General features: G+C 38.9%; 1 protein-coding gene across 4 annotated transcripts in view; it reads left to right on the top strand.

Moving 5' to 3' along the window:
- cacna1ha (calcium channel, voltage-dependent, T type, alpha 1H subunit a) overlaps window positions 1-19,106 on the top strand; it is an 80,402-nt gene extending 61,296 nt beyond the window's left edge. Inside the window, exons 11-35 of one of the 4 annotated variants that reach the window (XM_047808055.1) lie at window positions 1,576-1,727; window positions 1,933-2,118; window positions 3,007-3,124; window positions 3,825-3,980; window positions 4,976-5,063; window positions 5,287-5,498; window positions 5,606-5,992; window positions 6,872-6,972; window positions 7,054-7,177; window positions 7,819-7,887; window positions 7,974-8,158; window positions 8,647-8,773; window positions 8,876-9,001; window positions 9,238-9,327; window positions 9,449-9,662; window positions 11,381-11,532; window positions 11,629-11,738; window positions 13,912-14,045; window positions 14,189-14,259; window positions 14,413-14,491; window positions 14,970-15,091; window positions 15,234-15,539; window positions 16,649-16,817; window positions 16,931-17,088; window positions 17,174-19,106. In XM_047808055.1, coding sequence (XP_047664011.1) covers window positions 1,576-1,727; window positions 1,933-2,118; window positions 3,007-3,124; window positions 3,825-3,980; window positions 4,976-5,063; window positions 5,287-5,498; window positions 5,606-5,992; window positions 6,872-6,972; window positions 7,054-7,177; window positions 7,819-7,887; window positions 7,974-8,158; window positions 8,647-8,773; window positions 8,876-9,001; window positions 9,238-9,327; window positions 9,449-9,662; window positions 11,381-11,532; window positions 11,629-11,738; window positions 13,912-14,045; window positions 14,189-14,259; window positions 14,413-14,491; window positions 14,970-15,091; window positions 15,234-15,539; window positions 16,649-16,817; window positions 16,931-17,088; window positions 17,174-18,163 — 4,626 coding nt within the window. In that variant the 3' untranslated portion in view covers window positions 18,164-19,106. The remainder of the gene's footprint in view (window positions 1-1,575; window positions 1,728-1,932; window positions 2,119-3,006; window positions 3,125-3,824; window positions 3,981-4,975; window positions 5,064-5,286; window positions 5,499-5,605; window positions 5,993-6,871; window positions 6,973-7,053; window positions 7,178-7,818; window positions 7,888-7,973; window positions 8,159-8,646; window positions 8,774-8,875; window positions 9,002-9,237; window positions 9,328-9,448; window positions 9,663-11,380; window positions 11,533-11,628; window positions 11,739-13,911; window positions 14,046-14,188; window positions 14,260-14,412; window positions 14,492-14,969; window positions 15,092-15,233; window positions 15,540-16,648; window positions 16,818-16,930; window positions 17,089-17,173) is intronic. The other 3 variants (XM_047808057.1, XM_047808056.1, XM_047808058.1) reach the window with 3 other exon arrangements.
- Window positions 19,107-19,599: the final 493 nt, after the last annotated feature.

Consider the following 19,599-nt stretch of genomic DNA (forward strand, 5'->3'; position numbering starts at 1 on the left):
ATAACTTTGCAAGGTTAAAAATTGGTATGGTCTCTCATTAGAGTAGAGGACGATATGTGCACAACATCCATAATCAGCAACAGAATGGTTTGTGGGAGTGATATTCAATTCTATGAAAAGTATGAAAATACACTCCCACAGCCATGAAGATATGGTTGTTGTTGATGGAGGTCTACTGCAAACTTTGAAGGGTACCGGTAGCTCAAAGTGTAGTTAGAATCAGTTGTGCAGATTGTGTGTATGATGTGTACGTGTATGTGATGAAATTAAGAAAGAGAATGATGGCTGTAAAAATTCATGTACTGCCAAAGGATTGCAGACTTATTTAAAGTTTCATAGTTTACATAGTTATATAGTTTTCTGTGCTTATACTAGCTGGGATGTACAGTAGCAGAGGCTAAGCTGGTATTATTGGAAAATTTAGCACACGCTGCACTGTTCTTTCGAAGAGGTGTTTTTAAATCAGCATTTTTGTCATTCAGCTCTGTCTGTAAATTTTGTTTATTGTAATTATTGATCAGAGAGTAAACTTAAATGCAAACACAGTAAACGTTTTCTGCAGTTTTATTTATGTGCAAATTATCTTCGTGTGAAATCTGAGTTAGCTGAACCTGACGCTGACTTTGGTAATGCTTGAAAAAAGTGATCATATTTAAACTTTTCATGTGAGTCTGATTACTCTGTTAACATAATATCTCAAGAATGAGTTGTTGAACATTTGTAGGATTTATAATTAATTATCATTGTATCAGATAACAGATGAACTGATCGGATGTTAGAACTGAAACAGGGTCAAGGACACAACATGGTCAAATGTCCAAAATAAATTTTCTTCAATAGCTTTCTTCCTGTTTTAATTACATTTTACGATTAGTTATGTATTAGTAACAAGAAACACTAGAAATGTTCTACTTATTCAACTCTGAGGATGACTTTAAGTATTCAGAAGCAAATCAGATGAAGAGGATGAAACCACAGAGTGATGCTACTGCCAGCAAAAGGATGTGGCCAAGAAATCAAGCCCAGAAATCAAGCTTCTAATACAAAGAAATTTAGGAACATGCTCTGTTGTTTTTGTTTTTTTTTTAAATTATGCAGATCTGCTCTGTAAAGGATTTATTAACTCTAGGATGTTTATGTTGAACATTATGTTAGCAATTGTTGTATTCTAACTACACTGGACTGGATTGACTGTTATTTCTGTATTGACAAAATGAATAGCACCACCATCCTGATGCATAACATTATAATTAGATACATATATAGTATTCATATATGGTATTCGTTTGTATAATATTCATTTGTATAGTAGTATTTATAATTAAGGAAATATGCACTTAAAATTTAATATTGTAAATACACAATACTACACAAACGCTGTGATTCAAGGTTTTTTTTTTTATAGAGCAAAGACCGGAAATCACGTTTCTAAGATCACTATGAAAGACAGTTACAGCTTAATAACAAATTTAATAACATGTGTGTGTGTGTGTGTGTGTGTGTGTGTGTGTGTGTGTGTGTGTGTGTGTGTGTGTGTGTGTGTGTGTGTGTGTGTGTGTGTGTTTGCTCCCATAGCCTGATGAACTGACAGATGTTCTGGAGATTAGCAATATTGTCTTTACCAGCATGTTTGTCCTTGAGATGATCTTCAAGCTGTTGGCCTTTGGTCTCTTCGGCTACATCAAAAACCCATATAATATATTTGATGGGATCATTGTTGTTATAAGGTAAAGTACATTGTACATTTAACTTCGTAGCTGTGCACCTTTGTATGACGCTTCTTTCAGGGGTCTTATAATTCTATTATAAAGTCCAAATTTTACATTTTTTCACTGTGTGCCATTATCCTGCATCTGTGTTTATTTTAATATAAACACATGAGATGTGTGTGCTGATCCTTCTGACTGCTGAGTGTATGTATGTCCTTGTTAGTGTATGGGAGATTATTGGACAGGCTGATGGAGGTCTTTCGGTGCTCAGGACCTTCCGTCTGTTGCGTGTGCTCAAGCTGGTGCGCTTCCTACCTGCTCTGCGGAGACAGCTGGTGGTACTGATGAAGACAATGGATAACGTGGCCACCTTCTGCATGCTGCTCATGCTCTTCATCTTCACCTTCAGGTGCTAAAGGACCCGAAATGTCCGTTTACACAGATATAAACTGAAAGAATTGAGCTGTCTTGACCACTTACTGAAGGGCAGATGTCAACAGCTTTTATTTTATATATGCTCAGAAGTTACTCTCAGAAGCGCTAATTAACCTTAATGGGACCATCTTAACCTGATATCCTGGGAATGTTACTAATTATAATCATTATATATCAAAAAGAAATCTCAGCTAGGATCTAAATAGACCTAAATATATTTAAGATCCCAATGTATACTAAAGAGCTTAGGTTGACAGAAACATACTCTGTTTGATGAGAAATCTTTACTTAAAAGTGTATAGAATCCATTTAGATATTAATGAGATTTTTAATTTTTAATTTTTAATTTTAATTTTTTTTAAGAATTTATTCTTATTTATTTTATCTTATTATCCAAAATAATGTTTTCGTATTTCTAATATTAAGCTAAAATTGGCAGTTTTACTATATTATTACAAGCTACACTGTAAATTTAACCCATTTATTACAGAACTATGATTCAAATTTGGATAGTATTTGAATTGTAATTGACTTTTTAAGAGGACGAATATACAGGAAACCACATAAAGTACATAAGTTACTGTTTATTGGCTGATTGTGGAGGTCACTGCTACTCTTCCTGATGGAGTGCAAGTTATCTGCATAGTGTAGAGTGATGTGCAGATGTCAGTTTAACATTTTAATAATTGGAATAAAAGTCAGTGAGTAAAGATGCATCTTCTAGGCCTGTTCTAGTCAGTTCACCAAAAATGGTACTAATTTGCATAATCATCTCTGTTGAATTGGTATAATAATAATAATAATAATAAACATTTTTTAATTGATTTAATTAATCTTTAGCTTGCTCTCTAATGTTCTACAGTATTCTTGGAATGCATCTGTTTGGCTGCAAATTCAGCCTGAAGTTGGAGAATGGAGACACCATTCCAGACAGGAAGAACTTTGACTCTCTGCTGTGGGCCATCGTCACTGTGTTTCAGGTTTGGTTGGGAACATTACTATCTCAAAAGAGTGATGAGTCAAAGGAGGGGGTGAAAAAGGCACACGTTATCACTGACACACAGGCTTGCACTTAATCTAAAGCTATTAAGGTGGCTTTAGTCCTGTATCCATTCAATAATATAAGGAAAGTCCACTGGCTTTGTGTACTTCTACCAAGGGCCAAATAAAGATATCCCACAGTTTTATCTCTATGTCATTATTTTTTCACAAACATACAGAGGGGAACAATCATTTTAAATGCCCTGAAACGATGTGTTAGTAGTATTTGCTGTATCAGCAGAAAGACCTGCTGCTATAGTGTTGAACCTGCAATATGTTGGGCTGTATAGGGCACATTTAGAGGCAAGCCTGCAACTGAAGGTATTTAGCGATCAAGTATCATGCAGGGAAGGAAAAAAATGCAGTCAGTAGTTCTTAATTACAAATAAAAGGCAATTTTTATTTACAGAATTACAGAGGCAACATATATATATATATATATATATATATATATATATATATATATATATATATATATATATATATATATATATATATATATATATATATATATATATACTGTATATATGAAACAATGTCAATTCTCTATAAAAAATATAAATGGAGTACGTTGCAACATCAGCTGTTCATCTGTTGTTTATCTCAGTTTTACATTTTAGGCTTGTGTTTTTATTGCAGATACTAACTCAGGAGGACTGGAACGTGGTCCTCTATAATGGAATGGCATCCACGTCTCCACTGGCTGCACTTTACTTTGTGGCCCTGATGAGCTTTGGGAATTACGTCCTATTTAATCTTCTGGTAGCCATCTTGGTAGAGGGCTTTCAAGCAGAGGTGTGATATTATTCAATATTTATATGCAGCATAATGCATAATGTTATACTGTGTGTGTGTGTGTGTGTGTGTGTGTGTGTGTGTGTGTGTGTGTGTGTGTGTGTGTGTGTGTGTGTGTGTGTGTAACAATGCACGTAACAATGCCTACAAAACTATTTGCAGTTTAAACTTTTTCTTCTGTAAGAAAACAGTATATACAGTATATTAATTTCAGGGTCTGATCACTACAATATTTAATATTTCAGCTTGAAATTCATAAATCCACATGATAGTGACTACACGGTGCTTTGAATTGAATGCACAGAATGATATTAACAAATCTGTGAATACTTGCTAGAAAGCATTTAGAAGTTCATGTAAAAAACTTTACTATTACAATTTATAATGTATGTGATATGTTTTTGCCATCTGGTTCTAAAAAAACTGATAGACATGACTGCACATGGGTTGTTTCAATATTCTTAATAGAATGCATCAGGAAATCAATTCCTGCACCTGTTTAGCATAACTCTCAAAATGACCTTTCACAATGTATACATAGATGTATTTTGACGTTAGACTACAAATCTAAATATGGCCCAATAAAAACACTTTATATAGATTTTCCTCTGTATATGTGGTTGGCTGCTTCTGGTGTGCTGATGCAGGTTGTGTGACCCAGCATGTGTGTATAAAAACAAGCGATACAGCGCTTTCACAACGAGATCTCATTATCTCAGGTTACTGACCCACACTGAGCCAAACTCATAGAAAGCTCTTAAAGCCATAAACGGAAATTTCTTATTGTTTACAACATAGATGACTAACAAGATGTGATATTTATTTAACTTAACTAAACTCTAGTTATAATTTCCAGTAATGCAGGTATATATTAATAAAAAATAAACCTTTTAGCAATGTCTACATTGGTGCTGCCACGTGTTGTTATTGGTGCCAAAGAGCCAGGCACTAGACCACTGGATAGCTTTTCTTTAAATGTGTCTTCTAAATTGTAGGGAGATGCCACCAAATCTGACGGAGATGATGAGAAGAGGTCAGTTAATTTTGAAGAAGAGGAGAAGATGGGAGAATTACGTGCCACAGGTTATTGTTTAACTTACTTTCTTACACTAAAACACTAAATAAACTTGGATTATCAAAGGAAATAAGTTTCAATACTGTGGGTCCTGCGCTATCGTGATAGTTTATAGTATAGTTTTCTCCAGTGGACTTTGGATGTATACAATATATCAAGGTCTTGTTTGGCATTACTGTACATTTCTTCCTGTTTTCCTGAAATGAATCGCTCTCTTGCAATTATCATCAGCAGAGTTGAAGATGTACTCCCTGATGATGTCTGCAAATGGGCATGTGGACACTCATGGTAATTTGCCTCCACCGATCATCATGCGCACAGCTGCCACTCCTATGCCCACACCAAAGAGCTCGCTTGGCACAGACTCAATCTTCAGTTTAGAGGAATCAAGGCGTGGCAGTGGGATTTCCATTGATCCAATTGCTTACGATCAGAGATCACTGGTGAGTAGTTTTAAGTCAAAAGTAGTGCTTGACATTTATCCACTTTGCATGATAAGCAAACCTGATTATGAAAATAGCGTGAAAAACAAATTGGGATTTTTATACAGGCCAGCCCACGTAAATCGCCCTGCCACCCGTGTAGTACAAGCAGTAACTGGGGCAGTCGCAGGTCGAGCTGGAACGGCCTGAGTAGAGCACCAAGTCTAAAGAGGAAAGACACATCTGGGGAGAGGGAGTCTCTGCTCTCTGGTGAGGGCAGAGGCAGCTTTGAGGATGAGGAACCAGGGGGAATCATGCTGGGAAAAACAGGCAGTGCCAGTGGTAGCTCTCTGCACCACCCCAGTTCTCTGGACTTTCCTGAGCTGCCCACACTCCCCAGTCTGTGCCCATCAGGAGAGTACCACGACTGCAACGGCAGGGCATTACACCTCTCCAGAGAGCTGCCCTCTGAGCTGAGCCGCGAGGACTCGACCACAGAGGAGGATCTAGATGATGTGAGCAATCACACAACTCCAAAAACACCCACACACCCCCACACACACACACACACACACACACACACACACACACACACACACACACACACACACACACAAACCTCTACACATACAGCATACAGGGAGATTTGTGCATGGTTGTTACCAATGTACTAGTCAGTGATGGAGCAATTACTGTAAGTGATGTTTTCCCTATAAAAATACTCCACCATGTCACATCCGTCTTCTGGCCATACCCATAAACCTAAGTGAACATACCTTTCATTTATACAGCTACTTATGCAACTTCTGTTCTTCTTCCCTACCCACCAGACCACCAGTGTGGTTTCCATAGGAACTAGTGGATGCAATCAAACAAATTGGTTTCTTTCTGATGCTCTCATAAACACTGGAGAAACACTACATAATCTATCACATGCTCCAAAATTGTTCATCATCACTTAACTGGCAAGATTTAATGTAAATAAACAGCATATTTTAGGTATTTTGTAACTTAACCAATGCTGAAAGCAATGGGTTGGTTTTTTTTTGTAAGGTTGCCATCCCAAGGGTTTGACTGGTTACAAGACTAATTGTAACACTAAAAGATTTGATGCCATACTTTGGTGGCAGCCGGTTATTTATTTGTATTATTATTATTATTTTGGAGGGTGAAAACCAACCTCTCCTGTGATCTGGTGTTATGGTACTCAGCATTCAAGAAGCACAATGTTGAAATAGAGTTTCAAGCACTATACAGTATAATATGGAAAACAGCAAGCTGCTGCCTCTTCTGTGTCAAAGGGAGAAATTGAAAGAAATAACTTATTTTTCTATGCTAGCTTTTCGGATCTTTAGTAGCAATATTTCTGAATCCAATGTGTTATTATGCTGCAGAGTTTCTGTTTTCGCCTGAAGAGGATGCTGCATGCGTATAAACCCAAGTGGTGTAAAAGTCATGAGGACTGGTCTCTCTATATATTCTCTCCACGGAACAGGTAAGTAGTTTTCTTCACATTAAATCTAGTAACCATACAGTACATTATATCCTTTGACCTCGTTGTGTTTCTCTTCTTTAGGTTTCGAATGCTCTGCCAGAGGATCATTTCACACAAGATTTTTGACCATGTGGTCTTAGTCTTTATCTTCCTTAACTGTATCACCATTGCTCTGGAAAGGCCACACATTCAATCCAACAGCCCAGTAAGCTCAACTATTATATTCTTCTGCACCTTGTGACCTCAGCTTTTAGTGAAAGCACTTTAATACTTAGTAGTACAGTCAGCCCCAGAATTACTGGCACTAAGACAGCATGATTTGTCATGAAATAGGATGATTTTGCTTTTTAATTGCCTCAAACAATTCCCAACTCTCCAAAAAATGTTCAATTGTCTAATTTTCTTACAGCTACTACAGACTAATTTGCCACGTTTTTGGTCGTTATTAAAATTTTATTAAATGACATTTTATCTATTTTTATGATCCAATTTTTAATAACACAATTGTATCTCGTATGCCAAATTCCTAAAGAAATTGGTTTCTAAACATGCAGGTGAACATGATATATGTAACATTTAAATAAGAACATGTTTTTTAGTTTCTATAAAAAAATTCTATGGATTAAAGATTACATTCTTCTCCTATATATTTAGTTTGGAACTTATACCTTTTCTTTGTATTTCATCTTTTTTTTCATTCTTACTAATACTATTTTTTTTGTTTATACATACAGTATATATTATATTATATTATATTATATTATATTATATTATATACAGTAACATATATATTTCTACAGTATGAATGTGGTTATGAAATCCTCTGTGCGGTGTTCTTTTTTCTAGGAGCGACTGTTCCTCAGTATTTCCAATTACGTATTCACTGTGATATTTGTTGCTGAAATGACTGTGAAGGTACTAAAGCTTCAGTTTGATACAGTTATCCAGATGAATTAATATCACAGTCACTGTATACCTTACTACCATCTCTGGTCTTGTAGGTGGTGGCTCTTGGCTTTTATTCAGGAAAGCATAGTTATCTACAGAGCACCTGGAACGTCTTGGATGGAATTTTGGTGTTTGTTTCACTCATTGACATCCTGGTGTCCCTGGCATCCACTGGAGGGAACAAGATCTTTGGGATTCTGAGGGTTCTACGTCTGCTAAGGACACTGAGGCCTTTAAGGTTAGGATCTTTGTTAAAAGACTAAAAAATCTAAAGCCATTGAAGCCATTTTCAATCGATATAAACAAATGAATTATTTTAGTGGCTTAAGTCTGATTTAAAACGAGTCAGGACACTGTTGGCTTTCTGAGATGGTTATAAAACCTGTTAAGAAAATCTTACACAGAATTTCAGTGATTAAAGATACACCTTTAAAATGATTATTGAGCCATTATTAACACTGTGGTGTGGGAAATTCACTGATAAAGGAATCAAGGAAACTATTTACTCTTTTTTGGCATCAAAAGAAAATTTTATCCTTTTGGATTTTCAGAAATAATTCTAGATGTACTGCTGTTTGCTTGATATGTCATCTATTCCTAATTATCCTGAAATATATATCAATTAGATTACATTCTAGCTCAGTCATAAGCGTCATTCAGAAAAGCTGCACTGTGTAGATGTTGAGCATGTCCACCTGAAGATAGTGTTTGTTTTTGACTCTGCAGAGTGATCAGTCGCGCTCCTGGACTGAAGCTGGTGGTTGAAACATTGATAACGTCACTGAGGCCCATCGGGAACATAGTACTGATCTGCTGCGCGTTCTTCATCGTCTTTGGCATCCTTGGAGTGCAGGTCAAGACTTATACAGTAGTCATAGTGTTGCCCATAAGAATGATCTCTGAAAATCTCTGCAAATGAAAACAACTGAAATAACAGATTTATTGGAATGTTTAGCTCTTCAAAGGCAAGTTTTACCACTGTGAAGGCTTGGACACAAGAAACATCACAAATAAATCAGATTGCCTGCAAGCCAACTACAAATGGATTCGGAGAAAGTACAATTTCGATCATTTGGGGCAGGTAAGAGTTTGGAAATATAAGAAATGCTCTTGTGCAGTTTAATACATACATTAGAACTTCTGTACAACAGACTTTGCTTTAATAGCCCTGAAAAATCATCAATGAGTGTTATAATGGACTAGTTGCCTAATGACCTAATGCATCTAATGATTGAATCCAAAACTGCAAGTCAATTACACTTCCAGGAATCCATGTGATGTTTGTAATTACGATGCTCTTGTATCTTTACTTCTCAGGCTCTCATGTCGTTGTTTGTGCTGTCTTGTAAGGACGGCTGGGTGAATATCATGTACGATGGCCTGGATGCTGTAGGTGTAGACCAACAGGTTTGTTTCTGAAGGGTCATACAGATAAACAGTAAAACCCCACTATATTTTTCTGTGCTGAATATTTTAACATTGTTTCCAAACAATATTTGGACCTTTTTCTTTTCCTCATCACTGAAAGCCGGTACGTAACCACAACCCCTGGATGCTGCTTTACTTCATCTCCTTCCTGCTGATTGTGAGCTTCTTCGTGCTGAACATGTTCGTGGGTGTGGTGGTGGAGAACTTCCACAAGTGTCGGCAAGACCAGGAAGAAGAGGAGGCACGCCTGCGTGAGGAGAAGAGGCAGCGGTTGATGGAGAAAAGGCGCAGGAGTAAGGAGAATTGTGGGTCTGGTCGGTAGTCTATTTTTCTGAGCACTGCCTGCCGCCAGAGCCTGAGAGAGAAAAAGAGACCTTGAGAAAGAGAGAGCAAAATAAAATAATAAAAGTAAAATAATTACGTAAAAATACGAAAGCCTCTTAGAGTTGTGTTGATGGCCTTGGATTGTGATGGCCTGCAGCATGTTTGCCGTTGCATGTTCCTTACCATTGATAATGCAGCATGACAGGTCTTCAAGATCGAGTTTTTAGGCACACAGGGTCACTTAGACCCTTAAACTGTGAATGCAGTGTGTGGATACTTGATTCTTTTCTTTGAGAACAGTGAAGGTCCAGATCTCCTCCTAACAGGTAGGTAGGAGCAGTAACATTTATCTTAGATTTCCTAATTCAGGCTCGTGTGAAGTTTCACTAAGCCACATTGCACTGCTGTAGCGAGCGAGGAGGATAATGAAAATTCCTCCGGTTCCGTAAACGTCTCAAGCACCGTGTCTTTGTATCGCTGTGCGTAAAGAATGTACGGGCAGCGTTATCCAGACCACTCATGAGAGGATTAAAGACACTAAAAGCATTGGCTATGGTTTTACATGAAGCAGTCAATAAGGGAAATGTGCTTACTGCATTATTTTATGCAAAAGCAACCATGCCGGCCAAGGTAAAGTACCTAAGTAATGATGTCTAGCGTAAAGCCAGACTGTTTTCAGTTACACTCTTCCCATGGGCCATTACTCCTCAGTCGGCGGATTAATAGCATCGCGTCTGTGAATTGAAAAGTCCATATATCAGCGTTAGTACAGAAGTTCAGAATTAATCTTATCATAGTGTCCATCTGATGCACCTGCAAGAACCTCTTGTCTTCGATGCTGACATTTCAATACTCTGTAATCAGAAGCCTTACAAATGCGGTCACAGCTCTGGCATAGGAAAAAAAAAAAGAGATGGAACTGTCCCCGAAAAGGACGAGTGATTTATGAGCAGCTGTCAGCTTCATCTGACACAGCAACACATTTTAGGATGTACAAGAAGTTGGGCATGAGCTGCTTGGTGAGATGTTCTGTGTCCTAATGCTGATTTATCATTTGGCCTGTCATCATAATTCGTGTCAAATGACAGAAAAATTGATTTGGCATGCCACAGACCTTAAACACAGCAAGTGCTGATGATTAACTGTTAGCTTGTATCTGCATGTGCATCATTGCATATACAGTATACAGTAGATCCTGGCTTCTCTCTCGTCATTCGGTTGATAAGGTCGATAAGTTCAACCGTAAACATGCATTGTATGGCAGACTCAGAAAGATGGATTCAAACTGAAATTGGAAAATGAAATTTACTAATGAAACTTAACACTACTAATATATCAAGGGTCATTCAACGTTACTAAACATTGTTCTCATCACGTAACAATCACGATCATTCATATGGATATGTTTACACACACATAGCCAATGACTGTCATGTTTACAAAAGCATGTTCCCAAATACGGCATGTTCACAAAGGCATGATGCACGAGCGGGAGCCGAGTTCAGCAGAGGATATGAACTTTGCCGTTTAAAACTTGATTCCACAGTGTATTAGCGTCAGCATTATATCGACGTCCTACTCTGCTGCACAGGCTGTTCCTCTCATGCTCAACCCTTCCTGCCTGAATTGAATTAGTTATATTGCATGTATCCTGCATTATGCTCAATATGCTTTTCTGCATATGTGCACGTGTGTTTTTATGAAACAGAAGCGCAGCAGCGGCCCTACTACGCAGATTACTCACCAGCCCGGCTCTACATCCACACACTGTGCACTAACCACTACCTGGACCTCTTCATCACCTTCATCATCTGCATCAACGTGGTCACCATGTCCATAGAGCACTACAACCAGCCCATGGTGAGTCAGATCTCAGTACACTTTTTTTTTACACAAGGTTTAAAAATGTTTTTTGTGTGTGTGTTTTTTTAAATTGGAACCTTTTTTTCCCCGCAGTATCTGGAAGAAGCGTTGAAGTACTGCAACTACGTCTTCACTGTCTTCTTCATTTTAGAAGCCCTTCTCAAACTTGTCGCATTCGGCTTCCGAAGATACTTCAAAGACAGGTATAGCAGAAAACCTAATACATGCTTCAGTTGGAGAGATTTAATTCAACAACACAGTGTGAGGATTTAATTTCAGCAGCGATACCAGAGCAAACACATACAGTATGAGCACACAATGCAACATCAGGGAGAGAAGCAAACACGGGAGCAAGCAGACGTAAGAAACGGCTAATACGAAAGAAATGACCTTATAAACAATTTGTGTAGACTTAAGTGTGACAGGCAGAGAAATAGATGATCAGGATTCCAGTGCAGGGTGAGGAACAGGTGAGGAAGGTGCAACAAGGCAGGGGAAAGCTGAGACTGGTGCATTAGCTGTAGGCAACTGTGACTCCTGTAAATACTAATGAGATAAAAAGCCATGATGAGGTGCATGGAGGAAGACATGTCATTTAACATGTTTCTCTGTAGCGCCTTAGACAGCAGCAGAAGTATCATGATGTATTTTAGATTATTAAATCAGGAATCCAGGCTTAATGATTGCATAACTATGATTTATCTTGTTGAGTCTCTTAGGAATCACGTCAGATTATATCCCATCTCTGGCATTTATCTTTACAATGCAACGGTATAGATTTATGCTCTCAGATGTATTAACATATAATAATGTATAAGCTTCAAGATCAACTTTTACATGGGAGATACAAGCCCAATCAGATTAAAGTGGATTTAATAAGCTTTAACATCAATATCGATTGTGTTACTGAAACATTTTGTATACTTTTCTGGCCACAAGCTTCGTGATTTTGAAGGATGTTATTCGGTTGGCTCGGGTGCGCTGTACTTCCACAAACGCTGAGGCTCGGTAAGCTTTTCGGAGCGAATTATGGTGACTGGAATGAGGAAGATTAATGTACGTTATTAAGCAGTTTTGTTTGAAGCAGATAATGGTGATCAAAAGAGATAACCTCACAGGTATGCTAACAGGTAATATGATGATTGACAGGAAAGGATTTGCAGAGGTGGATGCAAGTGCAGCTGGAGAATACTTAATAATAATGACAATGATAAATCGAACAAGCAGGCAAGGGTCAGGTAATCAACAAACAGACTACACAAGAGCAGGAAAGATCAAAACGAACCCAGTACTACGGACAAGGACGAAAGGCTTGGTATTGACAGGGATTTAGTGTAAACTGCACAATACATACAACTCATGTGAAAGTTTCAATAGACAGACTAATCGAATGGAAAATGGATAATACAGGGGCGGAGACATAGCAGATATGAGCACCGTAGCATTAGGTTTTTTTTTACTTGTTTATGTTTGGGGGGCACATTGGCTTAGTGGTTAGCACGTCCGCCTCACACCTCCAGGGTTGGGGGTTCGATTCCTGCCTCCTCCTTGTGTGTGTGGAGTTTGCATGTTCTCCCCGTGCCTCGGGGGTTTCCTCCGGGTACTCCGGTTTCCTCCCCGGTCCAAAGACATGCATGGTAGGTTGATTGGCATCTTTGGAAAATTTTCCTTAGTGTGTGTGTGAGTGAATGAGAGTGTGTGTGCCCTGCGATGGGTTGGCACTCCGTCCAGGGTGTATCCTGCCTTGATGCCTGATGACGCCTGAGATAGGCACAGGCTCCCCGTGACCCGAGGTAGTTCAGATAAGCGGTAGAATGAATGTTTATGTTTGCAATTGTGTTTCGTTTTGGTTCATGCCTGGTGTCCGTACCAGCACAAGAGGGAGATTCGTGACAATAAGGTCTGTGGTTGGTCACCTATCATGTCAGTCAAATTGCCTCTTTCTGTGAAGCAGGTGGTTCATGACTTTATTTGAGATTATTAGACTGGCAAGGCACATTCTTATATCTGCAGTTAACTGGTCCACACTTATAGTATGTAGACAAAAGATAATCAAATGTTTCTTCCTATTGTTCTAAAAATAGGCTATAGTTCAATGTGAAATTACCAGCTACCTATAATAATCAAATAACAACACAGAATCCAGTGTATGATTAAGAACCCGTGCCCCATGTATTAAGACGAGTCAGGATTATTCCTGTTTACCATTTAATCTCACAGTAGCCAAGATTGATTTAGCTATCCTAAGCTTTTCTAGACTGGAATTAAGTTCAGAAAGAGCTTAATGTTTCCTGGTATAGTGTAGTAGCCTATAGTACGGTGTTCAGTGCGTGCAATGTGACACTGTAGCTGTAAACCCTGTGCTCTTCCTGACAGGTGGAACCAGTTAGACCTGGCCATTGTGCTTCTCTCCATCATGGGCATCACATTGGAGGAGATCAAGATGAACGCTGCTCTTCCAATCAACCCCACTATCATCCGTATCATGAGGGTTCTGAGAATAGCTCGAGGTATTGTATTGTATTGTAGTACATGCCTCATTGCTCACAGCGTTCCTCTGACACTTCAGGGACTCTTATTCACAGCATTACGAGCAGGGTTATGTATCATATGAGGAGTGCTGAGTCTGCATATTATGCATATATTTCCACAGTGCTGAAGCTTTTGAAGTTGGCTACGGGCATGAGAGCATTGCTGGACACTGTGATGCAGGCTCTACCACAGGTTCACTTCTTTATCTTCTTCCTTTTCTTCTTCTACCGTCATATACGAATATGTCATGGAACGCGGTTCTGATAGAGCTGTTGTGTGTGTAATTATTTATTAAATGATTGTATAATACTGTTTTTATTTTATTTATTTTTTTGTTTTTTTTAGGTTGGAAATCTGGGCTTGCTGTTTATGCTTCTCTTCTTCATTTATGCTGCACTCGGCGTAGAGCTTTTTGGGAAATTGGGTCAGTGCTGCATTTTTTGACTGCATTCACACTTTAGTCTCCCTGTTCCAGCGTGAGTGTCAGTGCTCATCACTGCCTGGCATTTTTGATTTTTAGGTCAAAGATGTTTGGAATTGATCCTAAGGGCAACTTTTAGAGAAAATCTTGCGCTCTTACTAAATGAATTTACTTTGCAGTTAGGTTGGGGTGGGGTGGGGTGGGATGGGGCGGGATGTCAGGGGAATTGAGCGGTAGTGGCTAGGGGTGATTTGGATGGGAATAGAAGGGCAAATTAGCTCTATAATTCTTTTGACACAGCAGCTTATTTTAATGAAAGGATGATCTTTGGCTTATACAGTAGAAAGAAGGGTAGGATCGTATGACTTTAAAAACAATGCTTATTTATATCATGGACAGACGATTATTTTGTTTGTTTATTCAGTTTATTTTTCCATTTTGCATTTTCATGTGTTTCATGTTTTCTTCCACTTATTTGTAGAATGCACAGACGATAACCCATGTGAAGGACTCAGTCGACATGCCACATTCGAGAACTTTGGAATGGCCTTCCTAACCCTCTTCAGAGTTTCAACTGGTGATAATTGGAATGGTATAATGAAGGTACTTTATTAATGTTGAGCATAAGATTGAATTATTAAATTATTCATTTTAAAAAGCTGACACTATGGAATCTTCACAAATGGTCTTGTATTTCTCTGATAGTATATTCTAAGTGGCATCAATAATATTCTGTGTTTTGCAGGACACTCTGAGGGAGTGTCCTTCGGAAGATAAGCAGTGCCTGAGCTACCTGCCATTGGTATCCCCTGCATACTTTGTCACCTTTGTGCTGATGGCCCAGTTTGTGCTGGTGAATGTGGTGGTGGCTGTGCTGATGAAGCACCTGGAGGAGAGCAATAAGGAGGCCAAAGACGATGCTGAGATGGACGCAGAGATTGAATTGGAGATGGAGATGGCTCGACGTCTCAGTAACGTTTCAGCAAGGAGCTCTGGTGGTCCAGAGTACAGGGGCACGTATATGGGGCCAAGGGCACATTCACCTAGACAGGTATATCAGCACTGGCATAGACATAGACACCATTACATGCACTAGAGGCTTGTGTCAAATAAAAAATGTCACAAAGTTATGCTTGGCTGCAGTTTCCCAGCAAACATGAAGAGAGTTTTAGCACTAACTAACTCTGAAAATTAACAAATGTTATCTCTTGATTTATGTCTGCGGATGGGTTGATGGACAAGTGCAGAATTAAGCAGACAAACATTCGACTGCATGTGGTTTTATAGTGGATTTGGACTATTTCCTAGCATAGTGTATCAGAGTAACATATAACATTTGTTAGTATAACATATACTATACTATACTATACTATACTGTACTATACTATACTATACTATACTGTACTATACTATATTAACTATACTATAACATTTGTTAATATAACATGTATTGGTTGATATAATCCTATATGGGGGAAAAATTATACATGCAAATAGTTTTAGTCCATATCCCATTATTTCATCAATATGACTTGCTTATATTCAGTAATTAAATATAACCTACATTACAATAAAAATATTATGCACATCTAATAAATGACATGATATCAAGTGGCCTTGACTCAATAGTCGGGCGAGGGCTCCCTCTGGTGGTATGTTGTAGGTGTTGCAGGTCGGGATGTAACACTTGTTTGACAAATCATCAAAAGTAGTTTACTGCTATACTGAAGCTGTAGCTATATATGTCAAGCCTGTGATAATATATGTTTATATTAATGTGATATGCAAATATTTTCTTTACAAACCAACCCTGTCCCAATAAGACTTTGCGTGACCTGTTTGTTGCGATAAAATGAAAAAATATGAAATAAATGGTGTCTTTATGGGCTTCACTACTGTATGTTGGCCTTAAGGATAGAAAAGTGGCCACATTTGTGACGTGAATTGTTAGAGCACATCTTAGCATTAATGAATATGGGCTTTTTGTGTAATATATAAAGAGACACAGACACTAAACATGCTTTAAAATAATGCTGTGCTTTACCACTGAACCAGTGACCCTTGCTTTAAAGGCTTGCTTGGATTTTCTGTATTGGATGAAGGAGAAGTTATAAGTTATGTAACAGGAAGATTACAGAGGATTACGTTTCTCATACACAGGATGAGCGAATGCAAAGAACTCAGGAGAATTTGCTATCACCACGAAAGATGTCAGTGTCCAGGATGCATTCTTTGCCTAATGACAGTTACATGTTTCGGCCTGTGAGGCCAGCCAGCGCGCCGTACCCTCTGCAGGAAGTGCAGCCAACTCAAGCATACCTTGAATTAGGTATTTACTATTTTTCATCAGTTGCTGGTTTATTAAGAAGCTTTTTTTGTGTGTTACCAAAACAATTTAACCATAAATCTGGAGACTAAACGATGGACTAACTTTCCATGTAGGCTCAGTGACCTCGATCCACTCACAGCCTTGTGAAGGTCATTCCTTGCTCCAGGTTCCTGGTGTTCATCCTCAGCCCCATATTAGTATTTGCATGCCTAGGATCCCCACTCCAAAGTCATCTCCCCTGCATGCTGTAGGCAGGCATCTACGTAGACAGGTACAGTTAAATATATATAAATATCTCTGTCTTTCAAACTATGACACTTTACCCTTTTTCCTCAAACCATGCTTTTTTATTTCAGGAAGTAATCAAGAATGACTCAATCGATGTGCAAATGTATGACTCCAAAGGCAACCCAGACAAGCATGTTAGGGGTACAAGAGCCAGCATGACGCTCCCAGTGCCGCAGATCTCCTCCCCCAGCACCCCCCTGGTGTCTCATTTCCTACCCTCTTACTGCGACATGTCCAGTGTCTGCACGCTCCAACACTCTCACCAACAGAGAATTATTCCCTTACCATCCAGCCGGGCCAGCAGCAGCCCCAGCGACTCTATGTTGGACTTGGCGGATCCAGCCGATGAGGAGGTGCACCATATCAACAGCTCCGCCAGGTTGTGGGCAGGATTCCCAGCAGAGGGCCGGTGCCACTCTCTGTCTCCCTACATCGAACCGTGGCCGTTGCCTGTGAAGAACTGTACCAGTGCCACCAATCTTACCAGCTACAGCACTAAAGACAAGGACTTTAAGTTCTTCAGTGTGGACACCAGGGGATTTTTGGACAAGCCGTCCTGTTGCGAGGATCATCGCCGGCACTCCATTGAGATTTGCTCTTCGGTGGACAACAATGCATTTGAGCAAGAAGTAGGTGAAAAGAGGTATCTGCCCATTCGTGGACAATCATTGCACATCCCCAGAAAGAAGAAGACGAGTCCTCCTTGTATCTCTGTTGACCCACCTCTAGAAATGGAGCTCCCACCATCTCTCGCATCCATGAGAAAACTGTCCGAGAGCACGCTACTGCGTCGAAGGACGCCATCGTATGAACTAGCCCTACAGCGTGACTCTCTAGACTTCCTGGAGCACCAACTCCCAAGTCGGCCTTTCATCAAAGTGGAGAGACAAATCTCACACTGTGGTGAATATCTCTCTCTCCCACGGTTCCCCTTTCACAAGTCGGACTCCAGTTCCTGCATCCTGCGTGAAAGCAACCCATCAGCACAGCCGCCTCGCTTCGACAGCGCACTGGAGGAGTCTACAGATTTCAGCACAGTAAACAGGACTGCTCAATGATAGAGATGGAATTGTCGATGGTTTCAGACTGCAGCGTGGAAGTTATTTCAGTACTGGAGCAACAACCACTTAATTCAATAGCCAAAGTTTTTTTGAGATGTATAATATTATGTAAGCCAGCCAGGAATGGCAACTTTGATACGAGTGTGATCGGGCACGATGGGATATGCAATTTCAGGTTTCTATATGGAACTCTGGTTCTTATCTTTTTCCCACTGCCCAATCACATTGATTCGAGTTCAGGATGTGTTATGGGTTTTCTTTTTCTTTTTTATTCCTTTCTCCATCTTGTCATTAATATCGCTGTTTCTGTAAAAGAATACACATGATTAAAATAAAACAAAAATGGATTTAAAAAACATACAAGAACTGTACATGATCTGTACTTTATTAAATCATATGTTATGTAAATGGAGGAAATATTGTATTGTGAAGAAAATAGATCTATTCATATGCACATATTTTTATAGAGATCTATAATGTTTTTGCACATATCAATTTGAAATTCAAGTTGAAATGTCTTTTGTTGTCCTCTCGTGAATGTACATTTTTTTAAAATCGAATAGCAGTGCAAACAATTCTAGTCTATTTAGACCTACTGATACAGAAATGAGTTTTATTTTTCTATTGGGAAGCGGGGTATGACATATTGAAGTAGATCTAGCGACAACCAAACATCAAATGATCTGTAGCCTGAGTGCAATACACTGTAAATGTTTATGTAAGTTTACCCTGTTATTGTAGGTTGCTCGCATTTTACGTAACATAGTATTGAGCATCTCACTGACATGACCTTCTACCATAATCAAATTCATCTCAATGTCTTAAGTACAAACTCACTCACATATTCATTATGTGTTTTAATAATGGCATTTTGTGACCCTTAGCTGTGGCACAGGCAGTGTGCATGTGAAAGACAATATAAATCACTAGGTTCATGTTTTCCTCCTTTTTCCTTATTATTCTCTGACATTTGGAAACATTTCTCTAACGTTACGGAAAAGAAAGAGTGTTTTCTGACAGGTTGATTTTAGCAGAAACGGTTACGGTTTACCTTTCAGCTTTGATATGATTCCTCTAGATTTCTGTTCAGTAAAGAGAACTTTATACGATAATAAAAACTGAATATGGGTGATTCTACAGCTGTGGGCACTTTTACCTATAAATATCCAGTTATTTAAAAAGTTCTGGTCTGTAATAGCTGATACAGAGCCAGTGAAGTCCCTGGGTTCAGCTTCACTTTTCGTGTCACCTTCAGTAGGAGACTGGAGCTTTCTATCATGTTCATACTGTACAGTATAAGCTCATATGGGATAGCAGTGTTCTTCAAAACATTTTTAGTGAAGAACAAAATTAAGTAGAACTGACATCATGGCCATTTTTATTTTCCCGTAACAACTGAAAACCAGGGGGCACGGTGGCATAGTGGTTAGCTC

Source organism: Tachysurus fulvidraco, chromosome 24 (genome assembly GCF_022655615.1).
Source record: "Tachysurus fulvidraco isolate hzauxx_2018 chromosome 24, HZAU_PFXX_2.0, whole genome shotgun sequence".
Taxonomy (NCBI): domain Eukaryota; kingdom Metazoa; phylum Chordata; class Actinopteri; order Siluriformes; family Bagridae; genus Tachysurus; species Tachysurus fulvidraco.